The following is a 24,348-nucleotide window of genomic DNA, read 5'->3' as shown; positions in this document are numbered from 1 at the left end:
TGGTCGGCAGCTCCGGCAACGCATCTGAAAGTCGAATATTTTTCAACTTTCGACGCTAGCAACGCAGGCAACGCAACGCACCGGGACAACAACGGAACCAGAATGCCATTCGGCTGCAGCCAATGAAAGTGAATGGCATCCGTCAATGTTGACGCATCAAATCATTTTGTCGCACCAATTGTTTTGACGCTGTGCATCCCCAAAAAACAGACCTGATTAATTGATGAATTGGATAAAAACAAAGTTAAAATATACCGTTATAGCTGAACACATATGCTCTGAACAATGTAATTTATCCTAGCTCACTCTGTAGTAGCCTTGTGTCTCACACTCCAACCCAAGTCTTGTGACATTTAAGTGTAACAGTCTACATCTATACAATTTTTGAATGAAGTAGGAGTAGTCCTACTGTATGACATTGGGGCATCACATTGCATTTTCAGCATAGTGATGAATGAGCTTAAGTCTAGAGTGAAACAAACTAGGTTTATCACAGAGGGAGGAGTGGATGATATTGCTGATGCAGTTTAAACTAGTGTGTTGCCTGCCGTCTACCATCAGCTAAGGTAGCTGGCTGAAAAAACAAGTTAATATAATATGCTAAGATTGACTTTCAGATAAACTTTAGCTAGCTAGATAGCAATTGGAAATTCATACAGAAGCAAGCTGCTACGACAGTCAGTGATAATGAAGATGGCACATCTAGTTAGCCAACGTTAGCTACTTGGCCTAAGTTGAAAGCCACGGCTATGAAGAGCCACGGCTATGAAGAGCATAGCTGCTAATGTCACATACTGTGTGAATGTCACATACTAAAAGTTGTGGGTTCTTGAGGCAAATGTGTTCCGCGTGAGCAGTGGCATATGTGTGCAAAGCTGAAACGGGGCATGAGATATTCCTGTTGAAAGTTCGCAATTTCAGGCGGTTTCTATAGCGCCCCCAATCCATCCGTTATAGATGTTGCCATAGACTTTCATTGCAGAATAATAATAATACTACCAAATATAGCTGCATGCAGCGATATGGGGGCCAAGCAGGCAGCGCGACAAGAGCATCAAAAGCAAAAAGTGAAACGCGTCATAGCCACATTTGGATCCCTACCGCAGTTTTGAAAATCGGGCATACGTTTCAGCATGAACTCGCTTCCAACTTTGACAGACTTGGTCTGAAGAGTATCTGTGCTAATTATGGAAGTTTTGAAGAAAATTGTGGCCTCTGAAATATTTTTTGACTTTTTCATGAAATCCAATATGGCGGACAATCCAATAGGCAGAAATGACCTCATGGGTTCCGTTGAGCTCAGATTGATACAAGGAATCCAACGGCACCTGCATTTTGAAAATCGGGCGCACGGTTCAGCATGAATGCACCTCCAACTGTGACACGTTGGGGGCGCTAGAGTGTTAATGGCATCGAGATGACACTTGCTGACGGGACAGGGACTCTGTGCCAAAAGGCAAAACCTTTTACCATATGTGACAGCGGCTGGTGATTTGGTCCGCAACTCGGCAAACCCCGAAATGCGCTAGAGGGCAAAATAGCTAAAAAAACTTTTTTTTTCGTTTTTTGTTTTTTTGCGTATTACCAAAGTTGAAGTTGTGAAGAACCTACTTACTATAACAGACAACAGTTTTAGGTTCACGAAATACGTTTAATTAGTCTGCAAACTAAGCTCGTTTTTAGCTGATTTCGAGCCGGGTTTGGGGGCGGGCAGATCGATTAGCATGATTTGTTTTCATTGGCTATTGCTTCCGGGTTCTCCGCCCCCACCCTGCCCATAAGAACAGCACGCTTTGTTTGTTTACATTCAGTTCCACGTTTAACCATGGATGCTACTGCTTTTGCGAAAGCTCTGAACAAAGATCTGCTCAACGCCGCTCGACGATTCGACAATGGAGAACTTATGGATTCGTACCTAAAGGACTACATGGATGTTGACGATGGTACAATCTCGGAATGTGGTAGTGAAGAAGAGGACAATGCTTCGAGTAAGCTATCTTTATACTATCTGTGCTGTTTACATTTACGTTAGTCGTTTAGCAGTAGCTCATTTCTAAACAAGTGACTGAGTCTAGCTAGCATAACAAATCTAGCACTAACTAACAAAGGCTAGCTAGCTAACGTTAGCTAACATGCTAGTTAGCTGAGCTAGCCCTGTGTTCCTAAACTAGCCAGCGAGGCAGCTAATATCTAGCTAGCTAACGTTAGCTAACATGCTAGTTAGCTGAGCTAGCCCTGTGTTCCTAAACTAGCCAGCGAGGCAGCTAATATCTAGCTAGCTAACGTTAGCTAACATGCTAGTTAGCTGAGCTAGCCCTGTGTTCCTAAACTAGCCAGCGAGGCAGCTAATATCTAGCTAGCTAACGTTAGCTAACATGCTAGTTAGCTGAGCTAGCCCTTTGTTCCTAAACTACCCAGCGAGGCAGCTAATATCTAGCTAGCTAACGTTAGCTAACATGCTAGTTAGCTGAGCTAGCCCTGTGTTCCTAAACTAGCCAGCGAGGCAGCTAATATCTAGCTAGCTAGGTAGCTATTACAGAGAGAAACAGAATGAGAGAGCATGAGAGGTATGTTAGTCTGACACCTTGTTTTTTGTTTTGGTTACAGCATGAGCAAGAACCAGCTCCAGGCCATAGCCCAAGACTACCAGGAGAATGGTGGACAAGTGCAGACCCCCATGCGCTTGGACATGCAAATGCTACAACTGGCAAGAGCATCTGAAACCCTACTTCCGGGCACTCCCACAGATTTCGAGTTACCAGCACTTCAGGTAATTATCATGCATTAGCTAGTCTATTTAATCAACACTTTCTGGTACTATTTTATGTATATGGAGTGCCAGTACTGTGGGCAATAGTTGAATGTACTTTCTTCCTTCTATTCTATTGCAGTTTTGATGCAGAGAGACCTGGCATGGTTGTGGCCAGAGAACACCGTGATGCACCGGCAGTCGAGTTTCAGCTGCTGCGCAAGCCTGATGTCCTGCCCCCCAGAGAAGGTCTTCCTGTGCAAGCCCCACCCGGACTGGACATGGCCAGACAGACATATCTCTTTAACAAGATCAGAGAGTTCTGTTCTGATGAGGGACGAGACGTCACATGTCCCCCGCCAAACTCCACAGCAGCTCAGAACAAGACTGTCCGCTTGTAGATTCACTGCAGATCCTCAGGACGGACAGCACTGCAGGAGAAAGGCCACAGCCTTTTCCTGTTTGTATACTGAAGCATTGCGTGTTCTCTTGCACAGACTTGCGCACACTTGCACAGACTGCATTGTTCGAATATTGAATACTGAGCCGAGTACTGTTATTACCTTGAGTATTGAGCTGGGGACTGTTATTACTTTGTTGTACACTTGATCACAATGAACACTATGCACCTTGTTATTACTTTGCTGTGCACTTGATCACAATGAACACTATGCACCTTGTTATTACTTTGTTGTGCACTTGATCACATTGAACACTATGCACCTTATTACTTTGTTGTGCACTTGATCACAATGAACACTATGCACCTTGTTATTACTTTGCTGTGCACTTGATCACAATGAACACTATGCACCTTGTTATTACTTTGTTGTGCACTTGATCACATTGAACACTATGCACCTTATTACTTTGTTGTGCACTTGATCACAATGAACACTATGCACCTTGTCTATACAACTGACTGTACACTTTAACACTTAGACTGTTGCCTTTTTTTGTACACTTTACTACTTATGCTTGTAATGTATATCATGTATTTGACAATAAAGAACGTTAAATTTGAACTTCATCTTATATTGTTCTTAACTGCATTCACAACACAAGATTAATACTGACTCAAAGAGTGTGGGGTCATCAGTGAGAGAGCACCCCACTCTCAGGTAATACCCCAAGTTGACAGCCACTCTGACAGATAATGACAGATCGTCCAGTGGGGGAGTGGCTGGGGGTGCGGTTACCAGGCTATTGTTCACGCCCATTACCTGGCAGTCAGAGGTGTGAAATTGTTGGAAAACTTTGGAGGGCGATTTCTCAGCTAAGTTGATTTGGCAGTACTAGCATTCAAATAAGCATATCTTCTTCAAATATGTTCAGATTTCAATGTATGAGACCTCATTTGAAAGCTTACAATCTGCACTTTCATAATCTGTAAAAAACTGAAAAATGAAAATGCCTAGTTGAGGACCAAATCACCAGCGGCGGTCACATATGGTTCTATAGGCTGCCATAGACTAATGGCAGAGGAAGATTAAGAAATATAGTAAATGTAGTCGCAAGCAGTGATATGGGGGCCAAGCAGATCAAAGGCAACAAGTGAAAAACGCCACAGCCACATTTGAATCCATATTGCAGTTTTGAAAATCAGGTATACGGTCAGCATAAATACACTTCCAGCTTTGATATGTTGGTGGTGCTAGAGTTTGAGGTGTCAACATAGACTTGGTGACGGTGGCTGCGGTTACATGAAAATTCAGAATTAAATAATCCAAATGAAATCATTCAGAATGAACGTTTTTCCTGCGGGTTTACATGGGAAATAGTCAATCCGAATGAGGACACTTTTAATCGCATTTATTCGGGTCCGTGTAAGGTTTGGGGCTGGGAAGGCTTCTGATTGGACAGGGGTTTACGTTTACAAGAAGAAAACACTGTAGTCCTCGTTCCGGATAGCAGCAAGATGGTTGACCACATTATTAGTGCCTTTTTCTGACTCTTTTTGCTTCTGTTTGTGAAGCAGTAGTAGACCAAAAGCTTTTACTGCTTACCCTTCGTCTGTTGAGAAGGAGAAGGGATTGTGACGGGACCTGCTAATGGTAGCGGGTCATTTAGATTGGTGAAAATTCCTAGGAGGAGATACATTTTAAGTGTTCTTTACAAAATCCAAAATACCGGAAAATCCGATGGCAGAAAATGATGTCATTGAGCTCGGTTTGAGCCAAGGAATCCAACGGTACCTTGTTTTTGAAAATCAAACTTACGGGTCAAAGGTTAAACGCACTTCCAACTGTGACACGTTGGGGGCGCTAGAGTGTTTGGTTTATTGACATGACACTTGGTGAGAGGGGTCATGGGACTGTGCCCGATGATTGTGCCAAATTAGGTTTTGATACCCCAGAACGTTATTGAGATACGACACCGTTTCCACCATTTCGCCACCGGAATCGATTAGCTGTACCAGGTGAACACTTTTGAAAATCATAAATCCCTGTAAGACTTTTGTAGACATTTGTCTATAGACTGTTCCTAGCGAGTTTCATGCAGATTGGTGAAAAATCGTAGAAGGAGATTCATTTTAAGGGTTTTTCACAAAATCCAAAATCGCGGAAATCCAATATGGTCCAATGAATCCAACGGTACCTCGTTTTTGAAAATCGGACGTGCAAAAACACACTTACAAATTTGACGTTGGTGGCGCTAGAGTGTTTGAGATGATGACATGAGACTTGGTGGGGACTGTCATTAATGAGTGTTCCCCTGCCCTCCCTAGTGGGAGATTGCATAATCAAAGCTGGCTGCACATCTAGCTAACCCACATGTATAACATAAATAAACCGAAACCTTACATCTATCTGCATGCCTGAGTCTTATTCCTCCTTGAATTTTACAGCATGGATAATGTACTGTTGTGAAATGCAGTAGCTGCAGAAGCTACAGAAAACCAGATTTTCTTTCATATTGAGCCTGAAATGCTTGCATTTTAGTTTCTTTTATTATTTTTTTTACCGGGAGCAGGACCGTCCTCAACCATTTTGTATAGGAGCCTTGAGGCAGTAAATTCTGATCCAGGATTCTTTGTAATCACATTACTTGAGTCACTTGATGAATTGTGACAGCCCTAAAGGGAACACATTTCACTGAGTAATACATGTTATGTAAGAGATAATGAACGAGTAGGTGTGCGTTAAACGGTTTTAAGGCACGAAGTGGAGGTTTCCTCCGCGGAGTGCCTTAAAACCGTTTAACGCACACCTATGAGTTGATTATCCTGCTTATACCATGGCCCCACATGCCAAAGACAAATAAATATGTGCCACATTTTCTACATTAAAATATAAAGAAATGTTATTTATGTGTTGCTCATTGCTGAGTTTCATTATAGTCCCTCACTGCTAAATCACGTTGCTATGGAATTACAAATTGAATATCATATTTCTTGGAGGAACAGCGATGACCTCCAATAGTTAATATGGGTTTGGAACCGTAAGTGAAATGGAAAGTGTCCGTTACCTTTTCTTTCAGCAATGTCTCTCAACCCTGGATACGACCTAGCAACCACACAATGAGCCTAGCAACCCAAACTAGCTAATTCCATAGCCATGGCCACCGATATATCTATGACTGTAGCTACCTGATATTGCTAGATGGCAATGAGCGAAGTGACAACTACTGCATATTTGCTGTGCAACATATAAATCGTCCAGCTGTCAAACCTAGTTGCCAACAAACTATGTATGATTGCCAGATTGTCCTCAACTCCAAAAGTATTGTTTGCATGTCGTGGTATATCACTGTCAGTCGTATCTTACGTTCATGGCTAGTTGATTTGCGAGGACGGGCTGTGTCATATCATTATGTGAAGCAACAGGGTTATTAGAATCCAGCAATTGCCTCTTCACACTGTGATATATTTGGATGCCGTATATATTGTAAATGAATAAACGAGGCGGAGACCATTTTCCATACGTCTGGCTTCTTTTACTGCAACTCTTAGACTAACGTTACAAAATCATATCTGGCTACTACACCACTAACGTGCAACACCACGTTATAACACAAAGTGAATATACAGTTTTTGATTTAGGGACAGTGAGGTGTCTGGCTATCATAAAGAGTTTGTTGGCAAATAGATTTGACAACTGGACAATGGATGCGTTGCACAGCAAATATGCAGTATCCAACACTTCGTTCATGGCTAGCTACCAATGGTACAGCAGGCTATGGGATTAGCTCATTTGGGCAGTGTTGCCAACTCTTCAGTAAGGGAAGTAGCTTTTGGCTGTCCAAGAAGTCGATAGAAGTAGCTAGATGGCCTTTTTTTGTTGCTGTATAACTTCTTTTTTTTCTTTTTTCTTTTTTTACAGTGCAACCCTAGTAGTAGTAGTAGGCTAGCCTACATCAGCCATGTGATGATGATGGGAATGTATAACATTAGCTTTTTTTTCTTTTAAACAACGTAGGTCTGTAAACCTAAAGAATAACAGAAAAATAATATAGCTTACATGGCTTAATTAAAAGTTTACCTAACGTCACCAGTATCTAGGTAAACTAGCCGTTTCTGACAATACGATTGGTTTTTGGTTGTTGCGGGAGGGATCCCAGCGCGTGTGGTGTGTGTGTCGGCGAGCGAGCGAGAGAGGACGTGAAGGCAGCAAAAAACGTTTTCTCTCATTGTGACTCGTGAGCTGAGCTCGCTTCCTTGTCAACACAATAATTCCCCAAATGACCAGAAAAATTAGCTAGATTTGTCGCTAGTCGCTTTTCATGAAATAAGTCGCCGGGGGGTCTGGAAAGTCGCTAAATCTAGCGACAAAGTCGCTAAATTGGCATCACTGCATTTGGGTTGCTGTCAAAGCCGGCGCATTAATTTTAGATCGGTAATTAAACTTCAGCCGAACTACGTGTGCGTATACACGGTTTTAACGCACGTCTGCTGGCCAATCAGAAAAGAGTATTAACACAGGCCATGGTATAATGCTAGATAGCAATGAGCGAAGTGTAGGCTACTGCATATTTGCTGTGCAACATATAAATCGTCCATCTGTCAAACCTAGTTGCCAACAAACTATGATAGCCAGACACCTGATTGTCCTCAACTCCAAAAGTATTGTTTTCCTGTCGTGGTATATCACCATCAGTCGTATCTTACATTCATTGTGAGTTGATTTGCGAGGACGGGATGTGTCATATCATTATGTGAAGCAACAGGGTATTAGAATCCAGCAATTGCCTCTTCACACTGATATATTTGGATGCCTTATATACTGTAAATGAATAAACGAGGCGGAGACCGTTTTCCATACATCTGGCTTCTTTTACTGCAACTCTCAAACACATAGAAACATTAAAGAGCTGTCAAAAAATGTGACGTAAAAACTGAGAAAACGCACACCTGGAAAGCTAGAAGAGGTGCTGGAGACGGGGAACAAAATTGAAAAGAAAGACACCGCACACTCAGGTCTAGATGCGAAAAAACGATTTAAAAGGACAACGTTTTCGGCCGTAGCCTTCATCACAGCTTTGTCAAAGAATGTGACGTAGCCTACAACTGACAGTGATAGGCTAACATTATAACACAAAGTGAAAAAACTGTTTTGGATTTGGGGACAGTGAGGTGTCTGGCTATCATAAAGAGTTTGTTGGCAAATAGATTTGACAACTGGACAATGGATGCGTTGCACAGCAAATATGCAGTATCCAACCCTTCGTTCATGGCTAGCTAGCAAATGGTACAGCAGGCTATGGGATTAGCTCATTTGGGTTACTGTCAAAGCCTGCGCATTCATTTAAATCGGTAATTAAACTTCAGACGAACTACGTGTGCGTATACACGGTTTTAACGCACGTCTGCTGGCCATTCAGAAAAGAGTATTAACCCAGGCCATGGTATAATCCAAGTATAAATCACTTGATAAGCTCTGCTAGATTTACTATAGCATAACTGACTGCTGAAGCAATAACTCATGAGAGGGTGTGGTCTATTCCCAATTTATCACGGGTTGTGCTGCGGTCAGAGTCGTTGTTTGCCATGTATCAGATGAGTTTGTGGGGATTCTGCTGCTGTCCAGATACTAATGGTGCATTCGTTTATAACTGGGAGGTGGCAAATTGCGACTTGCTACTAGGAATGATTAAATAAAACGCCGCATGAACTCGCACTTCCTCGTCGCAAATTCGTATATGTTTCTCAGCCCCCAGTTGCCGGCTGATGTCAATATCATATCATATCATTCGCTATAGCTCGAATGCACACAGGTCGGAGGTAGGTATTTTGCCACTTGCGACTTGCCACGTCCGACCACAAACAAACGCACCATAATAATACAGCAATATTATTAGCTATACAAGGTGCAGTAATAATTCATATAGAACTGTAAAGAGGCTTTATGCAAGGTTGAAACTATTTTTATATAATATAAATTTATTTTTTATAATTCTGCATAACTGATGTTTTTGTGTGCCAAGTACAAATAAAAAAACTCAACTCAGGAACTTGGGTAGGACTGCACCAGATGGAGGAACTTGGGTAGAGGTCACCAGAGGTCTTATCTTACTACAGCTCAGGAATTTGGGTAGGTCTGCACCAGAGGTCTTATACCCTTGAACGCATCATCTGACCTCCTAACCCTGCTGTGTTCAGAAAATAAGCTGTATATTCAGAAAAAAACACAAAACCCTAGTACTTGTCAAAGTCCTCACTGCTGAAAGGCACCTCATCCTCTTCACCGATGTCTTGATTTGCAATGAAATGTTCTTTTCTCTGCCATTCAGAGTCATGTGAACCAGTGCCAGTTTGCCACTGTGCCGTGCCCACTGTGCCAGGACTCTGTGTGGAAGAGCCAGCTGGAGGAACATACCAGCCACCAGTGCCAGCGGAGGCCCGTGTCCTGTCCTGACTGTGTGGAGAGCTTTGTCTATGAGGAGAGCAAGGTATCACATTTAATGTTTCTCATTTGATAATCTACTGCTCCAGTTTGCAATCTGAAATTTTAAATCATTGTGTATTTACATCTTTTGATGCCTCTGGACACATATTCAGTAATGTTTCTGGAATCATTGGGTGTGTTAAGTAACTGAGCGGCTCAGCTTTTTCCGGCCTTTCGCGACACCGCCTCCGATGCCTCTGCTCGGCGGATGTCCCTTCCTTTGAATGATGCACATCAGCTGGGCCAAACCAATTCATTCCATGTTCTCCTGCCAGTTTATTTTTTTTAAATTTATTTATTTATTTATTTATTTATTTATTTATTTATTTGGGGGGGGGGGCTTCAGAGCTTTCATTTCCTGCCTAATGTGGATCTTCACCGCTCTTTGGTTCTTCGAGTAAGGTGTTCAGGATTCTTTCTCCTCTCCTCCAAAGTGTTCAGCTTTGATTGTTGTTATAGCTTGTAACTTCATATCGGCACCTCCCTTCTCCTTTGCCTCCAGTAGTGAAGTCATGTCAGTGAAGTCATGTTAGCTGCAGGTTATTTGATCCACCTCCTCCCAGACCCAACGTTAGAGGGATTAGTATGCAGCACTTGGAGGTTCCGGGCACTATGGGGTGACTCCGGGCCTGGCCACTCCTGTGTCTCACCAGGTTGGACACCTGTGCATTGTGCTGCTCATGCCCCCGCCAGGCATGTCATCCTTGTTTGGTGGATCTTTAACCCAAGGTCACTCTTGCCGATTTTGCCACATATACACTGTTGGTATATGTGGCATGGTCATTTGTTCATTGCCTGGGCACCCCTGGGGGTATCTTTCCATTCATTGTAGCTTGTGGGAGTCCTCACAGATAACTTTTTATTTTATTTAACCTTTATTTCAACAGCCAAGTCAATTAAGAACAGATTCTTATTTACAATGACAGCCTGGGTAGTGACAGCAGCCACTTGTGGGGAAAGGGGAGGTGGGCTAGAGGATAAAAACAGGTTAAAAGTGCATTTATACATCAACAATAACTAATCATAGACCCAAAATACATCAACAATACCATCAAAACATCAACACAAATACAACAATAATAACAACCAAACAAAAGCACACGAAGACACAAACAAGCAAATAACAAACAGTAATGGCACAGATTGGGTTGCTAGCCTGTTCTGCCCCGGTCGCTGTCTCTCCGAGTTGTTGTCCTCCAGTCTTCCCTGGTTGTCACTGATATAATCAGGGTCTAAGTTGCCTCTATTGATTCCTCTGTACACATTTTCTGTGATGTTCTTATACATACAGTATAATCTGCTTTAGAAGAAAAAGAGAAATGCCACAGGCTGTTCTTGTATGTTTCAGTTTCAGTATCTGCTATTTCAGTTCCTAAGGAAAACATGGGCACAATCAGTTGCCCACCCACTCTCATTGGATTTATTTGTTTACAACTTTCTTGGACAAGGTTCAGAATTTAGCATTATAATCTATGTCAAAGGTTATTGCACCGTTTGATGAAACTTTGATATTGGCCATTGTACTATATGATCGAAAATAGCCTTATAACATGGCCTATAATCCTTAAAGGAGTAGTAAAGGCAAAATGCATGTTTAGCCCTGTTTTAAGGTTACTTATGAATATATACAATGGTTCAGATCAAAACGTTGACAAAACTAGCACTTTTGAGAGTCTGAATTGCTCTACCACCGTTTTGGTCATACAATGGATGTGGGTGGGCACCTTGAAAAATCTTTCAAAAACATGTTTAAACTCTCAATTTCAAAGACAAGAAGCTCACCGAGGGGGTAATTGGTGTCCGTTGGTGTTCTGACATCAAATTCGCCGCAAAGTATGAATCCTGTAGGGTTTTATTGATCCTTTTATGAAATCCATTGACTTGTATTGAAGTGACCGTTGTAGATGTGTAGATCAATCCGTAGAGGGGATTCAGAAAGCAGAACTACTTACGGTAGCTATTGTTATTGTTTATGTTGCTAGGCTACCTAGTTTGCAGAGGTTTATACACGTATGTGCTGCGACTAAATAGTTCTATGCTAAATATTTAAAAAAGCCTTTCCAGATGAACCAGAATCTTACTTTATGGCGAATTATATGTCAGAACGCCAAATAACACCTCGGTCAGTTTCTTGTCTTTGAAATTGAGAGTTTAACATGTTTTTTGAATGATTTTTCACATCCATTGTATGACCAAAACGGTGGTAGAGCAATTATCAGACTTTCTCAAAAGTGCTAGTTTTGTCAATGTTTTGATCTGAACCTTTGTATATGATCATAAGTAACCTTAAAACAGGGCTAAACATGCATTTTGCCTTTACTACTCCTTTATTTCCGAACCTGTCCTTTAAGAAAGTTGTAAGTTAAGAAACTTTCATTTAAGAAAGCATATTTTGCCTAGATTCTCAAAATCAACTATTCAAAATTCATGGTAACTTATTTGTTTCTGTTTCACTTCCAGCTTCATGAGCAACGATGTCCCTTTGCCAACGTGTCATGTCAGTATTGTGGTATGGAGCTTATCAGAGACCAGGTGAGCGGGTGCCTCTTTAATGATGCTGATTAGCATTGTGAAATACTGTACACTGTGTACAAAACATTATGGATGCCTGCCCTTTCCTTTAAATAGACTGACCAGGGACTGTACTACGAAGCAGACTTGATCTAGTCAGGCTCAAGTCAAGTTAGCACACTTGAGTTAGCGCCACATGTCAGCTCACGCTTACTCCATAATACGAAGACAGATTGTAATCCAACCCCTAAAGCTAACTAATTTTAGGCTTGGTCACTCAAGCGAAGTGCGAGTGTAAGTCCTGATACAAGCCCCAGCCCACATAAACAAAATTTTTCATCACTGTGGACACCAAGGGGAAAGAGAGTAGTGTTTCTCTCGCAGTTGGAATATGAGATCATTATGAGCACATGAGAAGTTGAACACATTATGGCTGGGTTGCACCATCATGGAATAAATTAATCCTGGTTTAGAGTTAGTCTAGGTTAAGTAAATCTAGTTTTAAACTGGTTTATACAGTACTTAATCAGAAATGTATTGCGCTATTATTACAGTATAGCAATAGCCAGCGGAAGTTGGTGTGTGACGTAATGCTGTAAGCGTCACAGATTTTTCAGTGAAAATAGCAGCCCTACACACAAAAAAAAGCATTTGGGGAGAGGGGTGGGAATGAAAGGGGCACCATTCTGCCTATTACAAGGCAGTGTACCATCAAAATGATTTTGAAGATATTTTAAGGTTTAAAAAAAATACCTACATTGAGCCACTTTAAACATGGGTTAAAACCAGATTAGTTTATGTTCAATGTCTGCAATGATGGGTTCTGACAAAATGTAAATTAATTACCAATGTAGGTTAAAGAAATTTAATGGCAGACAACAAGCTTAGTAAACTAGTTGGCTCGTCAAGCTTTTGTACTATTCATAATTTATCTATCTAGCTAATAACTAGCTAACTGTCAGTTTAGGTAAAATTGTGTGAGATCGCTTGCATCTCAGCATTGCTAGCCGGCATCGTTCTTGCCAGCTAGCCAATGTTATCGGCAGAGCTGTCAATCAAAATGTGATCTGCCATGCCCTGCAACATTAATTGCTATCACTGCAATGCCAATGACACCCAACTGGTCCTGTAATTTCCCCCTTCTGACACATAAGGGGAGGCATGCATAGCAGGGTGCTTGGCTGACATCTCAAAGTGGAGGGCGACACACCACCTCAAGCTCAGCCTGGACAATACTGAACTGCTGTTCCTCCTGGGGGAAGGGCTGCCCGCAACGGGACGTAGCCATCACCAGTGAAGACAGTGATGACACAGACTTGGACTGTGAGGAATATGGGTGTGACCCTATACAACCAACTGTCGTTCTCCGCACATATCACATCCAACACACCGCACATATCACATCCAACACACATCACACATTCTTGCAGATCCCTGCTCTACAACATCCGGAGGATTCGCCCTTTCCTCACTGACGAAACGTAACAGGTGCTCATCCAGGCCCTTGTCATCTCCTGCCTGGACTACTGCAACTCCCTCCTTGCTGGGGCCCCGGCGTCAGCCATTAAATCCCTGGAACTTGTCCAGAAAGCTACTGCTTGCTTGGTGTTCAACCACCCCAAGTTCTCACACACAACTTCCCTTCTCCGCCATCTACTCGTGACTCCCTGTATTAGCTCGCATCCACTAGCCTACAGGGCAATGAAATGAACAGTTCCCTCCTACAGTACCTCCAGGCCATGGTCAAACCCTACACCCACTCCTGACCACTGTACTCTGCTACCTCTGGGCGACTGGTTGCCCCATCACACTGAGGCCCCTGCGGTCGATCAACGCGGTCACAGCTCTTCTCTATCCTGACCCCGCAGTGATGGAATGAACTGCCCACTGATGTCAGGACAGCAGAGTCGCTTCCCATCTTTTGCCTCAGGCTCAAAACTCTTTCATGGAAGTACTACCACCCTTCTCCCTTCTGATAATTGCTCAAGGCTACCCACTGTACAGTATGTCTAGCTGTAGGCACAAGAAACAGTCCCAAAAGAATCCTAGCCGGGCATCGCCATCCTGATCATGTGAGCATTCTGCTTCTCTCTGCAGATCAGTCTGCTCTGTAGGCGACACTCGCGGCTCACATTCTCTATACTACGATCGGCTTCCATCATATTCTAAGTCATCTTCTATATCCTCAAAATCTGATAAATATTCAGCCATATTGCACACAATATTCCAGGCACCAACAAGCCGATCGTAGCGTAGAGAACGTGAGCCGCGAGTGTAGCCTACAGACGGAGAATAGCCAGTCTGTGCGCTGTGCTCTGTGCATGCGTGCTGGAGCAAGTGGGGAAACTTTATTTAGTTTCTAAAGACATTTCTAAAGATCATATTACAGAGGCATGTGAAAACCACAACAAGCCCTCTCTCTATGGAAGCACAACTAGCGATTCATAAAAATAGATTGATGAAAACAACAGTTTCGCGGCAGAAAATACATTTTTTAGAAGCTGCATTCTCAGTGCCCTGTCCACAGCCATTACATGGATATACTTGGCTCGCGCTGGATTTTAAATTTCTTCTACAGGCCTCCGAATTACACCAAAGTTATCTCGGTGAGTCAATGCCGTAAATAAGGTCCAGGTTGTCAAAAAAGAGCCTTCCCCTTTAAAGTCGCACAGAAATGAAAAAAGCATTCTGTCCCATTTTGGTTCACATAATTTGTCATAGTGTTCACCTATGTATGCCAAAAAAAATACAAAATTCTACTTTTGTTGTAATCTTATATCAAAGTATATCATTTCTTACTTCCTGGAAAACGGTAGGTCACGTGCAATTACGACAACAGGTACCTTAGATTTTAGGCCAATAATCTCACGACATCCACCCGTCAATCAACGCTATCCTTCTATCGAATCTGTCTAAAGTTCCTAAAACCCGTCCACTTGTCAATGTTCCAATCAAATTCCTCTAAACATTATGTCCCACCCTCATAGCTTGTTTGCTTCAGAAATACGTCAAACTACGGAAGTTAGATTATCTCAAATGTCCGTTTCTGTGCAACATTAATATAAGAAACGTAAGATGTCACACTACTGTACCTTTTAACCCCCAAACATTATAAAGATGCATGCTACCTAACAGGCCATACCCTCGAATTTGCATTTGGAAAAAGTACAATAAAGTTATAACGATGGTGCGTCTCCCCCGCGACACAGAGGAAAAGCACCCTGCAGCCGGCCACGTAGGCTTGGAGGCTTGGGCTATAGACTAATGTTATAGCTTTCAGGCAGCTACGAACAGTAGACATAGTTAGTCAAATAATTACAACTGTGGGTCTTACCAGAAGACGGATCATTTGCGCTGTGAAACTGACATAAAATCTGCCTAACAGTCTAACAATATTTATCTTAGTAGGTGTCCAACAAAGCCAGTTGAACACTGAAACATTACTGTTCTGGGTTCAACATCTGTCAGTTGTGGTGATATAAAGGAATCTAGTGGAATACCACTGCAATAACTGATTATTAGTCAGATCAATTAAATCATTATAGCTCATTTCATATACAAAGGCAACACAATGTACGCTTTACAGAAAGGGAGAGAGGATGTAGCATGTAGCCTACTTATCCTACCCATAATTATGTGGGAGACTGCACGCATAGCGCAGCGATTCAGCATAATCGATGAGTTTGGAGAGACAGAGGGCTGTGCACCAAGACTCTATGAGCGCACAGCGGACAAGGGGTAGCCTACTCTGGAGTCCGGAGACGTAACAGGTCATGCAGTCAATAGATCTTGTTTAGAATGTTATTGTAATGCCCTCTGGTTATAATAGAATATCGCTACTGGAGCTGTTTAATCCCAAAATGCGCGATGCTTCCTGCAGTTGGGTGCTAGATCAACATTATGTGGAGCAGATGCCACTGCAGTGATGATTGGGCTTACACAACTTTGCAGAATTACAATTCTTTGGAGTTGTAAACTACGAAAGGAAAATAACTTCCACCCCGAAATGTAGTCATAATTTTATCACAATAGACTATATGCGTAGCACAACACTGCAATACAAGGCCTTAGGACAAACTATTCAGTACACAGGTGTGTTTGATCAACTGAAGATCTCATTGTGAGAATAGGCTGTTTTCTAGAATAAATACATGACAAAAAACTGCACGGGTACAGGTACTGGCCTACGTTTTTATTTTCTGATGTAATTGTTGCGCATACAACATTACATAAAATGAAGACAGGCTAATTTCTCATAAAACGGGGGTGTTGTAACATTTATAATATCATTAGGTGACATTGGCTGCAACCTGCCCTCAAGGACCTGCACACCTCCAGAGCCCTGAAACGCGGGACCTGGACCTCGTGAGTCCCAGTATTGGAAATGTATTTAGTGATCTGGTTACAAGAAAATGGGTCAAATTATAAAAGTGATTAGTAATCATCATTTTGCTATTCTACAAAACAGCATAAACTCCAACAATCGGCAATTTATCAGTAAGTCTACATTATATCGAATGTAGTTTGAGCGAGTGATAATCGGGAGATTTTTGGGGAGACAAACTGACTTCTAACCAACTTTGACTTCGTAACGTTGCCTATTGGCCTATACAACACAGCACACTCACAACAGTTCTGGTAGGCTATCGCTTCGGAAACCTTACAGCACAGTTTGCACCTGATTAATTCTGTTTAATGCCAGGGAAGGGTACAGTATGGTGCACTGTGTTTTTGCCATTGCACAGGAGGGCTAACGTTACCAAAAGCGAATGCATTGAGAGCTAACAATAGCATGCTAGGATAACTAACACAGCTATACAATTATAAAACGTATGTACAAATTACTTCTAGTATACTATTAACTATTACTATCACCGAAGTATATGTTTCTAGCAAGCTACTGCATATAGACATGCTTTAGAATTGCAGTTATCAAATCCTTTGTCAAGTTACAGAGCAAGCGCTAACTCGGCTACCAATAGCTAACTAACTAGCTAACCATGCCAATAAGGTTAACAGCTAATTCAATTCAACATTATCCTTGTGTCATAAGATTACAATTATCTCATAAAATGGTTACTGAAACAGTGAACGTTTTAGATTATAGTTGCTAACTTACCGATGGATGAAGAGGTAAGGGCGCAAAATTCCAATATCACTTTTTCCTAGCTGGCGGGCATGGGAGCGGGTTCTTGAGACAGTTTGAGGCAAGGGGGAGTGCCAATTTTGTAAGTCTGATGTCAGTACTCCTACAGTTTTAACAGCTCATACACATTATATAGTACATTGAAATATACACTGTCCCTGACCGGCTGTGACCTGAGGGGGCAGAGTCTCACCACCACGCCACTATCCATGCTACGGGCCTCATTCCAGGCGCAATTATTATAGATACAAAAAGGTACGAGACAACACAGTATACTGCGCTATATCTACTAGAGTTCACATTGCAGCATGAAGGTAATGCAAATACACAGCATAGCCTACACAAGGCATCACAGTTTTCTATGACGGTACAATACCAATACTTAAAATAAGCCTACTAAATACAACACTAACAGAAGTGACAGCAAAACAAAGAGGAAGTGATTTGCTAACTCTGGATCTTGTCGAGGGGCGAAATCTCATGAGAATAGGTTCCAATAGCAACTTCAATAACAATGTTGCCTTTGTTGCTTATAGACTGTCAATATACACAGTATGCAATACGATGTACAAAATACACAATATAATACAAAGAATATACTAAACAGGCCTACCGCCAGACAAATTGAGTTTGCTTGCTCAACGACGCTTCCTGGCGGCTATTGTGCAACACTGAATAAGGAGGTGGTCTGGAGTGCTCCTCTAAAACTTTGCTACCGTTGTCGTTGCTCTGACCACGTGGTAGGGTATTGAAGTTTGACTGACTGTAAAGACAAATATAAACATTTTGTTTTGTCCTAGCAGACATGCAGGCTAACATTTCTAATACAACTTTTAAAAATGACATTTTTGACAATCAATTTGTGAGTAGAACTTTCATGGATTCTACAGCCCTCTTAGAGTGCAGGATGCTAGGAATTAGCTGTGCATGTGATGGAAGAATGCACTGCACATGTGATGGATGAATGCACAGCGCTGAGTTGAAATTAAACTAGATTTGTATTAAATCAGGTTGTTTTAACCAAGATCATGCTGCAAGATCTAGAATTGCATTTTATGTTTTTTCTCCAACTAGGCTACATTTAAGTTCCCTGTTATAGAGGTCCACGGTGATGTAGCGGTCTAATGCATCGTGCTCCGGTGCAGCTGCCCACCGGGGACCGGCGGTCTTGCCAGATCTGAGAATGGCCGAATCCCATAAGGGAGTGGCCTATTGGGCTGCTGCTCCCCGAGTTAGTTTAATCTCGGGTTGAGAAAGTTTCTGGAAATATTCCACCCCTTTGCAACCCTAGTCATTGCGCACTATTGGATTGCATCTTATATTTTGTGTAGTGGAAGGTCCATAGAGTTGCTGGGATCTTCTAAAATAAGCTTTAACTTAATTGACATATTGATAGGTTCACCTGTGTGGCGCCCAACTATAAAATCATAATCGGTCCATATAGTGGACACCCCATACATGGTCATGGTTCTTGGAATGGAATTGGCGCTCCAAATGCATATAAAACTTTCACTGTGCATGCAATTTGAAATGCATTCTATGATAGGTCTTTTACTGTACCACATTTCCAAACAATGTTTCTATTTAATAATGAATGGGGTAGGAATCTATATTTAATATTTAACTAGAGGAAGGGGATCTGATATCATTGGTCCTCAATGCATAACTCAAGACACTTCCTTCCGGCTAGATTGAGTTAACCTCTCGAGTTAACCTGCCGGGGTTAGTCCTGAAGTAGAGGTCTTCACGGGTCGGGTAAATCCGAGAGGACCCGAACTGGACCCGAGACCCGTACGGGTCCGGGTCCACATTTCCACGCTTTTATTATGGTCAATTGGGTTCGGGTGGATCCGATTCTATTACCTCGGGTCTCGGGTCTGTGTCATTATGCGTAATACCCGAGAGAAACGCATGACGCGAATTCAGTGAGACCGCGGGCGCGACGCGAGCGGAGATACGGCAGCCACCACCAGTAGCCTACCTTGTGAAAAATAAGCTGAAAGAAAATGAATATAAAGAGGTCAAACGTAGTGGCAGCTTTGTGTAGCCTTATTTATTTACGGCCGTTTCATTTCCATGCTGCCACATCACAGCCTGACAAAACAGCGATTGATCCTGTCAAGATTGAGAGGAAATCGCAATTCCATCAAACTGTGATGCAACAGCATGCAAGCCAACAGCCGTGACAGCCTAAGTGATTAATGCTACTGCTACTTGCTACTACTGCCTGTCGGATCTGTAAAATACCCGATCCGACTCGGGTCTCGGGTCTCTGTCCTACTCCTGCTCTCGGACAAAATCGGGTCCGGTATACATATTTTAAAAAATGATCAGATTTAGTCGGATCTCGGAACAAATGTCTCGGGTCCATCTCGGTTTCGGGTCCACATTTTAGACCCGAGAAGACCTCTACCCTGAAGCATATATTGCCATGGAAATTTGCTTGTGTAACAGGTGAGCCAGCTTCGTAATACTGAGTTAACCCAATTTCAAGTCAATTTTGACAACGTTAGCTTGCTAACTCCTTTGGCCTGCTTCGTAGTACAGCCTTCAGATGAAATCTGGTGGTGGTGTGATGGTGAGGGGTGTGTTTGCATGGCACACATTGGGCCCTTTGATAAGGATTGAGCAATCAGGTGCATCCCTTTATCACAGCCCCCTCCAGCAGCTTTCACCTGGATTAACCTTGTCAGTCTTTTTCAAGGAAAGAGCAGGTGTCCCTTATGTTTTGTATACTCAACATAAAATGGCTGTTGTAGGATACAGTATATCATACAGATACTGGTTGTCTTCTGTATAGAAAAGAAAAAGTTGGTCTGTGTGAAAGAGCAGGGCTCAGCAACAGAATGTTGTAGAGGACAATTCACAAGCCATATTTCAGTTGCAGTTTGTCTTCTCAAATGTGTTTGTTGGTTTGCTTAGCACATTTGGGTGGCTCTCAGTATGTCTTGCAATTGATTTCATTAATCATTTTACAAAGCAGAAACAGTTGGTTTAAAACAATCTTACTTGACATATTTTTTTTTTCATTTTTCAGTTGGAATCTCACTGTGACATGGATTGTCAAAAAGCGCCCATAGCCTGTACATTTAGCACCTTTGGATGTCGAGAGACGGTAGGTTACTGAGATTTTCGTTATGCCTACTTCCTTAGGAAATAGTTTCAATGTAGCCTTTTGCATTAGCATTTTGAATTGTCGCCTCTAGGGTTGGGTACCGAACTCAGTACTTTTAAGGGTACTGACCAAATTACGTCAGTACTACTGAGTACTACGGCTGTCGCAGTTACCGCAATATTGTACAACCGCTGAATTGTGAAGCAAACTGCGGGGCTCTGCAGACCACCGCATCAACCGCGATAAGTAACTTCAAAAAAATAAAAACTTATTTATGATTCCCATTAAATTGTATCCTGTGTGAACCTGCCATGTTCCTTTGCATCTACTTTAAACTAAGCTATTCCACTGATTTTTTTTTGTGTTTGTTTATTTGCGAAGATATTGGGCTTCTTTCCCATGTTTTTTCACGGCACCGGCAGCTATGCATTGGGTGAGTTTTCATCTACCCCTCAGTTTCAAGTCAGAATCCGTTTTTGAGGGCTGTTTGAACATCCACTAGCCCTCGATATGCCCCCTAGCCCTAGAAGCTAAAAGGAATGGGACACACTATACTACGTGTGAAAGTGCAAAATGTAGGGGTAGGGCCAAGGGCTAGGGCTAATGGGGGTTTTTGGGATTGGGCCTATGTCTTTTTTGGGATAGGGCCTGAATGTATCTGAATGGAGAAATTGTACGTAAGTAATGAGCAAAAGAAAGAAAGAAGTACCGAAAAAAGGTACCGTTGGGTACCGGTACTAGGGTTGCAAATTGTAGCCAATTTACTGAATTGATCATTGGTAATGTTAAAGATCAATCAATCAATTAATTGTAATTAATATACCAACATTTCCAAACAAATGCGTGTCTTTTTTCTTAATCAACTCTTTATTACGGACGGACTGGGTTATTTTTTCTGCCTGCTGCGTGTCACAGCTCCTTGCAAACACTGAGCCAGGTGAGATGAGGAGGAGAGCCAACTTATCAGAGTGAACATTCTTTACGTTATAGAGCATTGCTGTTGTTGTGTGTGTACACGGCATCACAATATTTGCAAGTGGCCTCTTGCCCTTTCTTTTCAAGTGTGCCTACACAATGCTTAGCCCGCTTAATTTTTCAAAATATGCCGCTGTTGATTCGTCCTCTGCATTTCTCCTGAGATGGCTGCTTCGTTATATAGAATTGTTATATTGTGCCCTCTGGAGGTTATTTTAAACGTGATTGGAAAATACACACTCGTACCACGTTCTTAACGACCAATGAATCGATTTTCGTTTAATTGTTTGCATCCCTTACCAGTACCAAATTCCAGGTACCAGAACCAGTATCATATCCCGTCAAACGGTACCCAACCCTAGTAGTCTAGGAGCTTCTGATTAGCATCAGTCCCTCCCACAGAGAAAGGAACTGGAGGTCAGTTTCTTCAAGGTTCTCATTTCCACCTTTGTCCTTACACAGTGGTCCTATTGGCTAGTGGTTCCCAAACATTTTAAAACCATCGCACCCCTTTTTCATATTTTTTTCACCGCACCCCAAACCTCAAAACAGAGAAGAAATTCTGCACCCCTGCACAAATTAAATTAACCATGGATATTTGGAACCATAAATAGTTGTAGGAATTTATTGACATTACTATGCAGTGGAACAACTTCAAAGAAATAACTGCCATTATCAACCACTCTCTTTTTGTTGCTTGTAATAAATAGTAAAATTCCTTTTTTGCTTTTTAGTAGGTGTTTTATTGTTTGTGGTCACAACACAGCAGTTTTTCACAACCTCTATTGCCGCCATTTTATCGTTTGTTGTTTTGATTGTTTTCACCCAAAAAGGGCTGTGTCCACCAAAACTGACATCACAGTCTGCTGTGATTTCTAGGCACTGTCATGCCAAATAGTGTCTGGTTGCCAAAATGTGTCTGGGTGATGTAATCGTGCACTTGTTGCTACTGTATCCCAACGTGATATGCTAATATTCCTGAGTAGCATTTGCATGTTTACCTCAGAATCGCCATTGATTATTGGAATCGCTTTAAAGTGCATGAAATTTACGTACGTCGTAGCTAAATCTGTCTATGGAAAAAAGAAATGGCAGATATTTTAGTTACAAGGCTGAGCTAGCAAGACAGTTTTGTGTTTATATGTGTGGTATTTATTCAGTGAGATCGTGGGATTTCCCAAACTGAATAAATACCATGCATTTAGACACAAAACTCCCCGGCTAGCTCAATCTTTTAACTAAGATATCTGCTGAAAAAGAAAATCCATTGGCAGATTTAGCTACTACGTACACACGACTTTAAATGCATTTTTATAGCTAGCTCAATCTTTTAACTAAGATATCTGCTGAAAAAGAAAATCCATTGGCAGATTTAGCTACTACGTACACACGACTTTAAATGCATTTTTATAGCTAGCCCAGAAATCAATGGCGATTCTGAGGTAAAGCAAACATGCGAACACTGCTCAGGAATGCTAGCACGTCACACTAGTATAATAACCAGAGTCCGATTACATAACCTGGACACATTATGGCAATCAGACACTATTTGTCATGACTGCACCACTTTAACTCTCTAACTCTTGGACAGATGCTACGGCACGACCTGGCTCAACACATGCAGGAGTTCACGCAGATGCACATGCACTACATGGCCGAGTTCTTAAGTGGCCTCCGCTTTAATGGCACTGCATTGCAGCTGTCAGGGGCTTCTTCGGAGGCCCGAGGCGAGGTCAGAGGAGCAGGAGCTAGCTGCAGTGCTGCCCCCTGCCAGTGCAGTGAGGAGAGGCAGACTCTAAAGGAGACAACACAGCAACTGGACGGACGACTGGTGCGGCAAGACCACCAGCTCCGCGAGCTCAGTATTAACAAAGACAACCAGGTACAGCAGGATTTGAAACACATCAGTTTTACTATTCATGCTGATTTTCACATCTAGTCCATACTGTCCTGTGGAAATAATTGTCCTCTGTGGACAACAAAGTATTTGCTTGCCTGCCCCATACAGGTTGCACAATTACAGCACACAAAGCAATGTGATTTGGGTCCAATTGGGATTGACAGTGTTTTGAGGTTTTATATATGCATTTTTGGATTGACAAAATTACCTGTATATTTACTTAAACACCATGTTGTATTATCACAGACAGCCCAGTTGGCAGAGCTGAGACGGAAGGTGGCATCTCTGGAGGAGACCGTAAGGGAGCTGGAGGCTCAGCAGTGCCAAGGCATCTACATCTGGCACCTGGAGGGCTTCTCTGCCCACCTGCGCACTCAAGAAGCCGGCCATCCCGTGGTGGTGCACAGCCCTGGCTTCTACACTGGCCGACCAGGCTACAAGCTGTGCCTGCGACTCCACCTCCAGACTCCCACAGCACCCCGCTGCTCCAGCTTCATCTCTCTCTTTGTACACACCATGCAGGGCGCCTTTGATGGGCAGCTGTCGTGGCCCTTTCAGGGCAGCATCCGTCTAGCGGTGCTGGACCAAAGTCCTGAGGGGCAGCATCATGTGGAGGTGATGGAGACCAAGCCGGACCTGCAGGCCTTCCAGAGGCCCACACTCCAGCGCAACCCCAAGGGCTTTGGCTATGTCACCTTCCTGCACCTGCAGCAGCTGCAGCAGAGGGGCTTCGTGAAGGACGACACCCTGCTGGTGCGCTGCGAGGTCACACCACGCTTTGATGGCACCCTCCGGAGAGAGGGGGCAGGGGTCCACCCCAGAGGGCCCGAGGCCTCACTTTGAGGACCTGAGGAGATTGAGACCAAAGTTGCAAATGTTGTGCATATGTACTCTGAATGTGGCTGTTTGAATACTGACATGGGTCAAATTGTAGACACAGTAAATCAGTTTAAAGTGTGTGTATGTGAAAGAGCTTTTGTCAATTAAAAAAAAAAGATTGTGGGAAAAGACATCTAGCATATTGTAATATAAGCTGCCCAGAAAAAATAATTTGGCATGAAGAGCTGA

General features: G+C 42.5%; 1 protein-coding gene across 2 annotated transcripts in view; it reads left to right on the top strand.

The window, feature by feature from the left end:
* traf6 (TNF receptor-associated factor 6) overlaps nucleotides 1-24,137 on the top strand; it is a 40,471-nt gene extending 16,334 nt beyond the window's left edge. The window contains exons 4-8 of one of the 2 annotated variants that reach the window (XM_084437127.1): nucleotides 9,479-9,637; nucleotides 12,094-12,165; nucleotides 20,328-20,405; nucleotides 23,080-23,262; nucleotides 23,527-24,137. In XM_084437127.1, coding sequence (XP_084293253.1) covers nucleotides 9,479-9,637; nucleotides 12,094-12,165; nucleotides 20,328-20,405; nucleotides 23,080-23,262; nucleotides 23,527-24,123 — 1,089 coding nt within the window. In that variant the 3' untranslated portion in view covers nucleotides 24,124-24,137. Of the gene's footprint in view, nucleotides 1-9,478; nucleotides 9,638-12,093; nucleotides 12,166-20,327; nucleotides 20,406-22,971; nucleotides 23,263-23,526 lie in introns of both variants that reach the window. The other variant, XM_084437126.1, reaches the window with a different exon arrangement.
* The last annotated feature ends 211 nt before the right edge of the window (nucleotides 24,138-24,348 follow it).

Source organism: Borostomias antarcticus (assembly GCF_949987555.1).
Source record: "Borostomias antarcticus genome assembly, chromosome: 4".
NCBI classification, from domain to species: Eukaryota; Metazoa; Chordata; class Actinopteri; order Stomiiformes; family Stomiidae; genus Borostomias; species Borostomias antarcticus.
Note: the sequence above shows the minus strand (reverse complement) of the source record. Positions and strands in the feature narration are given on the sequence as shown.